This window comes from Eublepharis macularius, chromosome 11 (assembly GCF_028583425.1).
Source record: "Eublepharis macularius isolate TG4126 chromosome 11, MPM_Emac_v1.0, whole genome shotgun sequence".
Lineage (NCBI taxonomy): Eukaryota > Metazoa > Chordata > Lepidosauria > Squamata > Eublepharidae > Eublepharis > Eublepharis macularius.
This window is the reverse complement of record NC_072800.1, coordinates 93611002-93624308: the sequence shown is the minus strand read 5'-3', so window position 1 is coordinate 93624308 and position 13307 is coordinate 93611002. Positions and strand designations below refer to the sequence as shown.

At 47.6% G+C, this 13307-nt stretch overlaps 1 protein-coding gene across 7 annotated transcripts in view; it reads left to right on the top strand.

The window, feature by feature from the left end:
- Positions 1 to 13307, top strand: part of MAP4 (microtubule associated protein 4) — a 220124-nt gene that overhangs the window by 140523 nt on the left and 66294 nt on the right. For all 7 annotated transcript variants that reach the window (XM_054991276.1, XM_054991275.1, XM_054991274.1 and 4 more), the window contains exons 5-10: positions 2836 to 2967; positions 7861 to 7974; positions 10005 to 10139; positions 10674 to 10766; positions 11842 to 11958; positions 12700 to 12792. In XM_054991276.1, the coding sequence (XP_054847251.1) occupies positions 2836 to 2967; positions 7861 to 7974; positions 10005 to 10139; positions 10674 to 10766; positions 11842 to 11958; positions 12700 to 12792 (684 nt within the window). The remainder of the gene's footprint in view (positions 1 to 2835; positions 2968 to 7860; positions 7975 to 10004; positions 10140 to 10673; positions 10767 to 11841; positions 11959 to 12699; positions 12793 to 13307) is intronic.

The following is a 13307-nucleotide window of genomic DNA, read 5'->3' as shown; positions in this document are numbered from 1 at the left end:
GACAGCGTTGCAAGCCTGCCATTCAGGCTGGGTTCGGTTCTGCAGTGGAGATGCTCGGGATGAGTAGCTACAAGGGTTTGCTCAAACACTGCTCCCCTCGCGCCAGAAGTCACCAGAAACAGTCTTTGCTACACGGCCGTTGGAGTTCTGACGGCCACTCAGCAACCTGACACTCCTCTTGGCGTGGTGGGGGCAGGGAGCATGTACCCATCCCCTGCGTCATTCATGTAATGTTGCCTCTCGAGGTAGATGCTCCGCATGGAGTTCCAGCTTGTGTTTCTTGTCCCCTAGAAAAAAAGTAGTGGCTTCCTTTGTATTGCCGAGTACAATTTGGGGATCTGTCTTTTACTGTGACCTGAAAAAGCCCTTCGCTTCCTTTGTTTCCGGAGTCCTGAACTGTCGCCTGCCGTGCTTCTTTGACCCGTCTGCGCAGTCCCCATTTTATTGCCACAGTCTGAGATGCTTTGGGTTTATTTGCAAAAAAGTTTAATCTGTGCAAAGCTGTTGCAGCATTTGGAATACAGTCCAGTGCTGTTCTTTGGGCTCTCATGTGAGGTTTTTGTTTTTTAAGTGTAGACCTTGTTTTGATATTTTTAATAGACATTTCTAAATCTAGACTCCACAGGGCCCTTCAGGGGTTATACGCAGTTTGGGGTCAGCAGCCGAGGCAACCGTGATTTTCATTCTGACAGTCAGAATTGGGGAATGATGTATTTGTCCAGCAAGCAGTATCTCTGGCATCTTGCTGTATCAAGTAAAGAGCTTGGGGGTTCTCCTGGACCCTAACTCAGCTTCCTGCTGTTGGTTGATGCCTTGGTATTCTCCATCTCAATGTCTCCCCCCCCCTCCCCATGCACACAAAGACACATTTCCGTTCCTGTCTCTTGTTGAGTCTGAGCTGTCACTTCAGTTGTCCTTTTGCAACTGAGGAGATGCACAGCTTCCGACAGACCAGTGACGAAGGCAGCCTCCCCCCCCCGCCTCCCGCTTTCCCCCCTCATCACTTCCAGAGCATTCTTTCCGTTTGCTAAGAAAATAATCCAATAATGCTGGAGGGGAACTGAGGGGTGTCTTGTTGTGCAGCTCACCAAAAGACAGAAGCAGGCTCCGTCAGCTGGAGAGGCTTTTGCCCCAATCTGCCGTTGAACTCTTTTGGTTGGTTTAAGCCTTACACAAGTATGGACAAGGGTGTCGGGTAGGGGCAACATTGCCGCCGACAAACGTGAAAACTCAGTGCGAAAATCTGTGTTGTAGTAGCCAAAGCCTGGACCAAGCCACAAGATACTCTCTGTGTTGCTCTGGAACAAGCATTTCTCTATCTGCAGTTGTTTGAAGGCAGTATAAGAAGAGGCTGCCAGGATCAAGCCACGGATCCATCTGGCCCAACATCTTGTTTCCTGCTTTGATCAGCCAGTCATTTTTTAAAAGATCCTAAGTAAGGCATGAGGACCCCCCCCCTGCCCCCCGATATTGTGAGGCACACGGCTCTGTTAGCTGAAGTTTACTCCAGCCATTGTGGCTAATAATCTTTGACAGACTGTGAAATTGTCTAATGCATTTTATTGTCATCCATGCTAGTGACTACCCCCATATTGGTAAGGAGTTCCATACTTTATGCTGAGTGGAATAGTTCCCTTTTGCCTGGCTCCACATTTGGGACAATCAGTTTCATTGGGTGATTTTTACTGTCGTTGAAAGAGGGAGAAGAAGAAGAAACAACCTCCTTTTCTAGACTGCAATTAATTTTATAACCTATGTCATTTCCCTCCACCAGTGATCTTTTTTCCCAAGCCCCCAACTTTTCATACATCACCTCATGACGAAGGTACATTTGCAGTACTGTCCTGTGCAGACTTACTCCAGTCTAAGCATGTGGATTTCAGTGGGTTTAGACTTAAAGTAATTCTGTGTAGTCTTGCACTGTTGATCATTTTAGATGTTCTTTTTTGTACTTCTCTGAGCAGAGCTGTATATAAAAGCCCCGATGTGACTGCGTCGTATATAGGAGCAGTCTGGTACTTGTCACCTTTTCCCAGTCCCTGCCAAGGAATTTGCCTTCTTTGTTGCCTTTTGTTTTCTTCCCACCATGCTCCTGAGGCCTTTTTCCTAGTTAATCGCTGCTTTGTTCAGGTTCTGTGAGAGCATAGGAGAAGTTGGATTTTTTTGCCCCAATGTACTCCATTTCTTTACACTGTACAGCGCTTGCCTGACCCAGTTGTGGAGCTCTTTCTGGTTCACTTTCACCAACCCCCAAAATTTGATGCTATTTCCAGACTTTGCTCTCATTGCTCCTCCTGACTCCAGATCATTTGTGAATGAACAGAATAGCATCAATCCCAGTGCAGATCCTTGTGCATCTCCACGGCTGGCTGCATGCCTTTCAAAAATGGTGTTGCCTCTCCTCAGGCAAAGTGTGTGGCTCAAAGGAAGGGCACCTGCTTTACATACAGGAAGTCCGAAGTTCAATCCCTGGCATCTCCCATTAAAGTATCAGATCGTAGGTGATGTAAAAGACCTTTCTCTGCCTGAGACCCTGGAGAGCCGCAGCCAGGCAGACTAGACTGTACTCGCATTGATGGACTAATGGTCTGATTCAGTATATAAGGTGGCTTTCATGTGTGTTCAGTGTAAGGGCCTGTTTGGAATTCCAGCGGAATTCCTTGTCTCTCTCTCTCTCTTAACTTTATATTGTGACGGCCTTTGGCCATATACAATTAAACCTACTCCCCCTCCTCCTTCTCTGAAAGAATGGCCAGTTTACCGTGGGTGTAGGCTGTGTCGGCTCCCTGTCCTGGATATTAGTCATGGTGCTGCAGCTTTCCTTTCACTTTACAGTGTCTCCAGGAAAAATCATGGATGATCAAATTTCCTACAAGGAATTTCTGGACCACAATAACTCGTGGAAGGTGGATGAAAGGGACCGATGCTTCGATCCTCAGCCAGCGTTTAAGCCCACCGATGTGACAGGTAAGAAGCTGCAGAGGGAAACAGCTCCCAGTTTAGCCCTGCAAGAACTGAGGTCTTGAACACAACACCGGAATGAAAATGGATCATTTCTCCCCTATGTATCTTGATGAGCAGTGGAAATGGAGCTCCATTTCTTGTTTGCTACTGCAGGACTCAGGCTAGAACAGAAATGTTCACCAGTGTGAGAGATCTTTTCAGGCTCAGGATCCCTTTCGAAGTGATGTTTTTAGTAAAAGCATGCAGGGTTTACCACCCGTATCCCTGCATAGCTTGTTGACACCTGTGGCTCTCCATTTGGCTATCTATGTCCAGTTTGGGCTCCAGTGGCAGTTACCCAAACTCCTTTAGATGGTGGCTGTAAATGGTAAACCATGTGACAATAACAACCATAGATTGTTCATGGTGTGTATATATATTTTAAACTAGCGAGATTTGAGTCCAGTAGTATCAACCCAATTTCCAAGGTATAAGCTTTCAAAGGGTATCTGATGAAGGGAGCTTTTGTTAGAGCGAGTGTAAAACAACGCTGCGGAATAAACGCCGAGCTGGTTAGAGAGGCAAAAGCTTTATTTGAGGAAGTTACATACTTGAGGGAAAGAGGGAGAGAGAGAGACCCTAGCTATCTGACTACATCTTGCAGAGAGAGAGAAGAAGTGGGGCAGGAGAGAGAAGAAGCAGGATATTGCCCTGGTTAACCCAATAGGAGACAAGACAAGGAAATGACCCCCAGGAAACAACAGAGGTGCTACTCTCACTGTCCTAACTAAGTGATCCTTGCTGCCCCCTGCGAGGTAGGCTCTTCTTCCTTCTTGCTGCTGCAGTACACCAGGCATTGCTATTTCTAACAGCTTTGACTCTCAAAAGCTTCTACCTTGGAAATCTGGTTGGTCTTTAAGGTGTCACTGGACTCCAATTGTGCCCTTCTATTTCCCCCAGCCCAGTTTGGCTAGGGGTCCTGATGGAGTTTTGCCATCTTCAGGGCATGGAGTAAGGGTCACTGGGTGTGAGTGTGTGTGTGGGGGGGGGAGGTATTTGTGAATTTCCTGCATTGTGCAGGGGGTTGGACTAGATGGCCATAGAGGTCCCAATTCTATGGTATCCATTCCTCATTTTTTGGGGTTTCACTAAATAACAAGGTGGGCCATTGGCGCACAAGAATGATAACAGAGACATCCATTCCACTTCCTAGCACTGAGGGGTATGTCTGTGTCTTGCCAGATCATATTCACAAAAATTGAATAAGGAGGAATGTCTGCTCGGCTGCTCATCACTGTCTACTTGTATGCCTGATCCTTCGTTTATTACCCACCACCTGGAAGTTAATTCTGTGTCAAAATGGTTAAGTTACGCCAAGTAAATTGGGGCCAGCATGATTATCACGGATAGTATAGCTTCTGGGAAGAGTGCACAATGAGATACGTGCATTATTTAATGCTACAGGGATAATTAGTCTGTTATGTTCATTAAATCAATTTGTCATCAGTATGTAGCTTTTAAGCTACTTTAAGTATTCTGTTATATTTCAAGTACAGGGAAGTAAGTAGTGTCCTATAAAAAGTTCTTTTGAATGTTACATAGGAAATGGTCAGTAGAGTTTCTGCAGCATGCGAAAGGAGGTGCCTCTAGGCTAGGTGTCTGTGGCTGACAGGCAGAAGTAACTTTTATTTCATACTACACAGAGGCTCAAACCTCTTTTAAAAATATATATATAGCTTCAGGTGCTAAGAGATGTGCGGTGTCAGAGTTCATTACTCTGGAATGGAGCTGAAAAATGGGAATCTTGGGCCTTTTCACCATCGGTGTTCTGGGATAATCACTGGACTTCTGTCTTGTTTTCATGTTGAAGGGGGATAACAGAGGTTCAAGGGTTCGTAACTTCTAGTTAAATCAGAGAGTCTTCAGAGTTCCCTTTCTTTCTTGGCAAAACTGGTATAAAAAGCAAAAGAATTGTTCTCTTTGGTGGGTAGAATGAACGGTGCCCATGCCTCCAGAAACAAGAGTCAGCCACGGTTTTTCATAGTACAAAACCTCCCAGAAGTCCTCCTTTGTGTAAGATAGAGCTTATCTTGAGGCCGACCACCTGAGGAAGAGGAGCCTTGTGTGTGTTTTTGTTAGAGCCCTGATGCCAAGGGAATAATGTGGAGGGGACGTGCAGTTCAGCTTTCTGTTTACTGATTAAAAAGCTAATGGCGGAGGGGAGAAGGATGGATGAATGGCCATGGGTATATTTGTGTATATAAGCCATGAATCCTCTTTTGGCGTGAACACCAAATAGTTAGGGAGGGTCTTCCCTGAAAATTCTTCAACGTTTTCTTGCTGCTCTGAATAGTAGAATCACGGGTCCCGAGTGCAGAAGGCTCAGCCCTGCCTGGCTTGCAAGAATGGCTTCTGCATGTTGCCAGCTGTCCAGTTGCAGGACAAGGCTCTCTATAGAAAAGCCCTTTTGTCTACAAGGAAGGAGGTTACTGTGGGGCATTATTTTGCTCTGCTGCCTCTGACCAGTCAAGGGTGTAAAAGGATTCCTGGCAGAAGCGAGCAACTTAGACGTGCAGTAAGTCACTGGGGTTGAGAACTGTCTAGAAGTGGCAGATTGTTGTCATCATTATCATCATCACCACACGCACACGCACACACACACAGACACACAGACACACATTTTTTACTTGCTCTGAGAGTTTGCTGAGTTATTGAAAGCTTTCCTCTTAGATAAGGGCTGTATCCGTTTGGTTGTATTAGGAACAGAGAGCCTGTGTCTGTGAGACAATTTTGCGTGGCTCAGTGAGTCTGACATGTTGGCAAACCCAGTAGTTGTCAATATTAGGGCTTTGTCTCTGAGGAGGGGCCGGGCTCAGTGCTTGAGCATTGCCCAGGTGCAATCACCAGCTAAAGAGATCAGGTAGTGGGTGATGTGAGAAGCATTGACCTGAGACCCTGGAGAGCTGCTGTCAGTCTGAGTAGGCAGTACTGACCTCGAAGGACTAGAGTCTTAACACTAAACAAAACTTCCACTGTACAGATGGCCATACTCTGGCCCGGTGTGGGGTTTGGGACTTCTGGGACTCCATCCCCAAGAGCCGGTGTTCGAGTTCAGGTTTTTGAAGTTTAAGTTCAACATTCTTTCCAAGAAACCCCGCTGTTAAAAGACAGCAAAAACTAAAAACCAGCATGATAGGAAGCGTAGGAGGCTTCCTGCTGGGAAAACTCCCAACACCAGATTGCAAGTGAAAATGAAATCAGCCAGGACTGGCTTGAGGTATTTTGCCTCCCCAAGCAAGGCATATATTTTATTTAAAGCATTCCTAACCCACACTTCTCCCCCAAAGGATGCAAAGCAGGTTATCATCAAAGTGCAGAGCACATACACGAGTCTTTAAAGCCAGCAAACCAGATTTTTAAAGTTACATGATCGATGCAACCAGACTGGTTCTGCCTGGCTGGACTAAAAAGGCCGTTTTAGATCCCTCGGCTTTACACTGGCATTAGAATGGCAGCAATTTAAGGGCGTTCCTAACTTTCTCAAAAAGGCCACTCTGTGAAACAGACGCTGCCGCTGAAAGTGGCCTTGCCCCTGCCCGCAAAGTCTGGCCTCCTCTGTAGATCAGGATCTGAGGCAGGCCTTGATTCTACAAGCGCCGCTGCTGCTGGGGATTGTTCTTTGCCTCCTAGAATCACAGAGCTGGGCCCTGTTACCCAGCTGCCCTCAAGGATCTGGGCTGGCAGTGGCATGGCTCCCAGAGGCAGCGGCCGTTGCTTCCCACACCCCCGGTTGCCAGGAGGAAGCAGAGCCCCTGCAGTGCATCGCCACCTGTCTCCTATTGCTGTGTGGATGGCTTGGCTGGAGGACCATACTTGAAACTTGCCTGAAATGCTTCTCTAAATTTCAGGAGTTTGGAACCGATTTCAAGGGGTAGCACTTCCTGCCATCCTCCAGAAATCAGGACTTGTCCAGATGTCTTGTTGCGCGAGGCCCAAAATCCAATCAGCGTCCTTCCTTAAAAATACCCAGGAAGTTGCCACCCTTCTAAAGGGCCCCATGGCTGTTGCACGAGGAGGCCCAGTCGGCTTTGTCTAATGCTGGGGCAGGCCCAGTCCAGTGTGGTCTTTCAGGTGTTTGTCAGGCGGCAGAACCCTGGAGGCTTCGTGACCTGCCAGAGCACTGCTGCGTGCAGGCAGTGGGGCTGTGTTGAGTTTGGTGGGGGTCACAAATTGGGCAGGCAGTGGGTTTTTCTCCTCTTGCTCTGCTTTCTCTTCCTCTACTGAACAGCATAAATCTGGAAACCATCTAGTAGTAAGAAATATTTAACCCATTAATTACAGTCCCTATCGTTTGGCAGACTTGCATTGTTAGCATTAGGAAATGCACGAATCTTAGTAAGTGTAGCATTCCAGAGCCTGCTGGCTGTGATGCTCAGTTAAATGAGGTTCAGTATCGGGCCGGTTCTACTGTGGCCCATCATGCACACATCTTGAGCAGAGGAAAAGCAGCGCTCTCATACGGTATAAAGCTTGGCAGCAAGCTTGGTCTTTGGGGTGGGCAGCTGCTGACTCTGATGAGCCCTCGTGCTAAAATGCTTTCTGGTCCTCCTAGATGTGCACTCTCCACCCCACACGTCTCCTTAGGAATAAGGCACTATTAGCAGTCAGTGCTTACATTTTTCTGTTGCACCTTCCCTGAGACTGCGGCTGCCCCACCACTTGCCAAGTTTTACCATGCAGAAAACAAAGGAGCGTAGGACTGCCAGGTGGAACCGGGATGCTGCCAGCAGGTGCTGCAGGCAGGAAAAGCAGGGTGTTTGCAGCTGTCTTGCCTGGCACCAGAGCAAGAAGCTTACTGGCCTACCCCATCCTACAGCACAAAATAAGGCATATTGGCCTCTGTCGGTTGTCCCTCAGAACCTTTTAAGATGCACCGTGAAGATGTCCTGTCCGACCTGCTGCTGCTTCCTCAGGAAATGACGAGTGTGCCAGCTTTCGGGGACTATTTTGGAGCGTCAAGTGAAGTCCATGGTACAGTACTTCGCCAGGCTTGTCCCTTGTGTGACTTCGAGTGTTACTGAAGAACTCTTCTGCATGGCTCACGCCTTTTCTTCTCTTCTTCTGCTGCTTTGAAACTCACATTAGTTGTGAAGAGCGTTTTATGCACCTAACCTGCTTTCTCAGACTTTTCTAATCTGGAAGTGTGCATGCTTGAAATGATCCTGTTTATCATACAGTTGATTTTCATCCATGTTTTGTGCAATCCTTGTAATTGTTGAAATTACAGGTTACAGATTTAAGCTGCTAGCCCTCGAAGTATTGGGGAAAGTGTAGGCATGTGAGGTCAGCATTCGCTGAAGACCCAGATTTCAGGAATTTGGGTAAACTGGATGTCAGGGATTTCCTTCGTTTCTCCATCCTTCTGATCTTGTAACTCTATAGCCTATCAGTGTCCAGTGAATTAGAGTTCTGTTTCCTTCCTTCAGCCTGTGAAAACAAAGATGCCAACACTTTGCTGCCAGAAGAGTGGAACGTTTTATCACACCGTGACATAACTTTGCCACAGATACAGAATCTGGAGGCACACCGTTGGCTTCCTGCTTCTTCATAGGACTGTAAATGGGTGGCAGATTTGGTCTCTGAAACGACTCCACCTGTCTGGCCTTTCTTTCTTTCTTTCTTTCTTTCTTTCTTTCTTTCTTTCTTTCTTTCTTTCTTTCTTTCTTTCTTTCTTTCTTTCTTTCTTTCTTTCTTTCTTTCTTTCTTTCTTTCTTTCTTTCTTTCTTCCTTTCCCCTCTTTGCTGCTGCTACCTGCAGTTATTCGTAGCCAAGGAATCCTGAACGATCAAAGCAGTTTAGGCCTGATGAGCCCTGGCTTCGGGCTGATGTGCTGCTCTCCTCAGGCATCTCCATTACAGCTTCAAGGCAGTCCTTCAAGAAGGACTGAAACCCAAGTTTTCTTTGGTTTTTTTTTAAAGAGGTCACGGTTGGATCGCCACCAGACAAGCTAGGGATCTGCCTCCTCTACTGCCTGCTTCTTGTGCTCTGTCCACCATGCCTTATGATTCCCATATGTTATAGCATTGCAAGCAATCTTGGCTTGAGCTGGGCTTCAGTGGCCAGCAGGTACATGAAACACATGGTTTTGAACGGTCGCAAGGTTTTGAATGCAGGAGCTGACAAGAGGAAACCAGGAGCAGTCTCTACTGCAATTTAGTTGTAATTTGCCTTGAGTCTCAGTGAGAAAGGCAGACTATAAAAGGAGGAAGCAAGCAAATAAACGAATGGTTTCTTCGATTGCGGGCGGTGAAGCTTCCTGTACTCCCTCGCCCCATGTTTTAGTGATACTATATGCTGGAAAACCTTTCTCTTTCCACTAACAAAGTGCCAGGAAAGAAAGTACAGGCTGAGTCTTGGAACAATACAAATGTTTCATCTATGATGATAAGATGAAATCCTGCCCCCCCCCCCCCCGTTGTAATCTGCCCTAAGCCTGCTGATGTAGGGAGGGCGGAATATAAATTGAATATAAATAAATAAATAATCTTTCAATGCAGAATGCTTTCTAGAGAGGAAATCCCAAATTACTCAAGCTCCCGAGGATTTTCCTTGCAGGTTTTTATATACAGTATTACAACAAAAAAAATACCATGTTTCCCAGTATAGAAACTTGAAACAACAGGGGGTGTGTCATTTTTTTTTTTTAATTTGGGGGCCATATCTGGGACTCTCCAAGTTTGGGTTGTCACTGCTTACACTGCTGGCAGTTCCCCCCCCCCCCCCACCTGCTGATGTTAATAAGTTTAGCTGTTTTGGGGAGCATCAGTCAGCTAGCTGGTCCTGCTGTCCGGTGGGCAGCAGATGCTCAAGCAACTTGTCAAACTGCTGGAAGGCCAGATGTGCCGCTCAACACACACACACCCCACCTCTTTGCCCACCTCCTTGATAAAGCCTGATCTTGTGTAGGACTGGTGCCCTCTCCGTGAAACCAGTCCTGCTCCCCATGTGAGAGAGCTTCTTTGCGAATGGCCAGTAGCACAAACCTCCCTTGTTTCTTCCAGTGCCTTATGGAGCTGCAGGAGTACCTGGGCAGCCCCCTCTGGGCCCTCCACATTCTCCTGCAAATGTTTTTGACCCACTGGCCTTTCTTGACGAGGATCTGGGCGCAGAAACTCTGCTGAAGCAAAACGAAGCAGGTGAGCCTGTGCTGATCTGCTCCTGGCAAGAATCCAAGCTGGGTGGGTGGGTGGGTGGAAAAGTAGCAGACCTTCTTCACCTGGGCTGGCGTGACCAAAGGAGGCATCCAGAAGAATCCACAAAGCTCGACTCAAGGGCTGTTTTCAGGGAAGTGACAGAGCTTAGCTTTCTTTGAAAGAAACATTTGCTACTTTGCCTCTGGGTGAGAGGAGACCGGATGGAAGCAAGATGGTGCCCAAGATCCTGGCAGGATCTGGCACTCAGATTCTTGTGTTGGTCTGCCAGTTCTGTGGTTCACCTATGCGTGTATGCGGGGCGGGGGCCATTAGCTGGAGCCAACTGTTGACATGTGAGTTAGAACAACTCTGGTTCTGGTTCAGCCGCTGTAAGCAGGTGTGTGTCCCACCTGTAGGAGCCTGTATTAAGACTTGCCACGAACAGGGTCATTTTGACTTGAGTTACAAAGGTGCTTTAGTAACTCCACCTTCTGTGGGGCGTCACAAGTGTCTGTATTTGCTCATTGTTTCCTGTAGTACCTGCAGGTGAAATGGGACTTCCGGAAGATTTCTGGTTGAGAAGTGGGCCCATAGTCGAGACACAGGAAACCCCTTTCTTTGAGCCACCAGGTAAAAACAAAATGGCAGGGTGGGCCTCGTGCAGAATTCTTGCTTCTCTGTTTTCCTTGCAAATTTTTATCAGGCTTGAGGAAGAACAAGGCCTTTTCTTGCCTCTTATGAAGTGCCCCTGAAGACTTGACGGAGGAGAGGGAAAGGGCAGCACTGAGGATCAAGCCCCACGTGGGTTTGGAACCTCTCTGCAGTGATTGATTTGGGTCCACAGGCAAACTTGCTGTGTCCATCTATGTGGTTTGCTTAATAGGTAATTTTGGAAGTGGGTGTCACCAGACTCTCAGGAGCAGCAGTAGTGGAGCTCTGCAGCGGGAAGGGAATTGGTGAAATCACCACTCCCTCATAAAGAAACTCAAGTGCCCGTAAGGTTTTGGAACGTGGTTAGAACCCTGGTGTTTGTGTTCAAAATGCCTGTGAGCCCCGGTGGTTTCCCATTATGTTGACCAAAGGAGAGGTTGACCCAGCTTCCGTTTTCAAGCAAGCGCCAGCTTTCAGAGGGGTTGCTGTAAGAAAGTGTGTGCAAATCCAGGAACACGAGGAATGCCCCCCTCCACCTCTTGATGACAGCTGCATTTCCCAGTCCCAGAGGCTTAAACTGAAGAGTGTTGAGGAAGAGGGAGGAGCCCAGAGATGGGGAACAGAAACATCCACAGAACTTCCTTCCAGAATCCCTTATAGGGCTCCCACCCACACCATTCCTCTTGCTCCCTTCCAGACCTTAACATGCATCCCCCTCCTTGATGCCTCTGTTCCCATGTCTCGTCTTGCTTCCATTCACATGTCACTGCAGCCAACTTTTTCTCCATACCTAAAAATACAACGTAGTGGGAAATGGTTCTTACCAAGAGAATAGTGTCTGCACAAGCCACCGACGCCAGCAGTGTGTTTTAATTACTCTCTAGTTGTAGGTTTGACAATTTCTTGCAACTGCAGCACCCAGAAGCCTTGTTTTAAGGTACCGTGTGCCCCGTGCAGCCATGGATGCGGTCCTGAAGAGGGTTTGGCTGAAAGTCCAAGCAGGCTCGTGCCCCCCAGCTCAGCTTCTGTCTAATCAAACTCTCTTTGTGCCCAGTGCCCAGCAAGATCCCTGATGTGGCAGAGATGCACTTATCAGCAAATGTTGCAATGGGTCCTGTGGAGCTCCCAGGAGAACCTAAACTACCAGAGGCAAAGCTGTTGGCTCCAGCAGGTGAGAGAGCTCCGCAAAAGCCAGGTTTGAAATTTGCTTGCCCTGCGTTGCTGACTGTATGCAATGAGAGTTAAGAAAATCAGAAGAGCCCTGCAGGGTGAGACGGCTGGTCCATCCATTCCGGTAGCCAACCAGTTGCCCTAGATAGCCAACAGACAGAGCAGAGAGGCCAAGGCCTTCCCCGGACACCAACTCCCAGCAGTGGTATTCTGAGATTTATGGCCTCCGAATGTGGAGGCTTCCCTTAGTCTCCATGGCTCGGAGCCACTGATAAAGCCTGTCCAGTTGCCCGTTCACTCTTCTGAAGCTCTCCCCTGCACTCCTGGCTGTGTTTCCTTCGTAGTGGGTGTTATTCGGTGGAGGCTTCTTCACCCAGATGGAAATGGGAGTGCTGAGTCACAAAATGGCTTTGGATACCTTGACGTGACTTGTTCTTCAAACGATCTCAGCTGGCACATCCTTCCCAGTTTAGTTTGGAACTTCTTGGTTGAGGGGACTTGGACTTGACTGTCTCCCCCATCGATCCCCAACTCTTTGCAGTACAGCAGCACCAGAAGCTTGGATTGGGTTATCATTGTGTCACCAGGGGTAGCAGCAGCTATGGACGCACTCACGCTTCAGAGGCAGACCCCAGTGCAGTTCGCTTCCGTGGCCTTTTGCATTCTTCCTGTTTCCAGACTTCAGAAATGAAGGGTGTGGCAAATTCTGAACCTGCTGTTCGTGTTGATTTCTCTCCCGTAGGCAGCGCAGGTCCTGCCTCTGCAGTGGAAGAGCTGATGGGATTTGAGCCTTGCTTTGACCACCGGTCTCTTCATTCTAAAGAAGTTCTAGCAAGTGAGTCTGCAGTGGGGCTTTATTATTGTTGTTGTTATTATTTTGGTAATTACACCCTGAAAATCACTTCCGTTCTTCATTCTGGCAGGAAGCATTTCTATAAACCTTTATATGAAGTAGCATTGAGGGTGCCAAGTACTTCCAAATGAGTAAGGACTTGCAAATAGTGCAGTGGGACAACAATTGGAGGGAGAGGGGTTTTTTTTTGCCCTTCCTTGGCTTTCCTCACTTCCCACGCCCCACTAATTCTCCCTGATATCACATCTTGTCCTGTGCCGCTCAGGCTCTAGCAAGTGGGGTTGGTAGGCCTCTGCACTCAGAACGGTTGTCCTGAATTTTCTGGTCAGTTGCATTCTAAGGTTATAGATCCAGAGGAGTTAGCTGTGTTAGTCTGTAGTTGCAAAATAGTAAAGAGTCCAGTAGCACCTTTAAGACCAACCAACTTTATTGTAGCATAAGCTTTCGAGAACCAGAGCTCTGTGGTTCTCGAAAGCGGACAATGCATCTGATGAAGA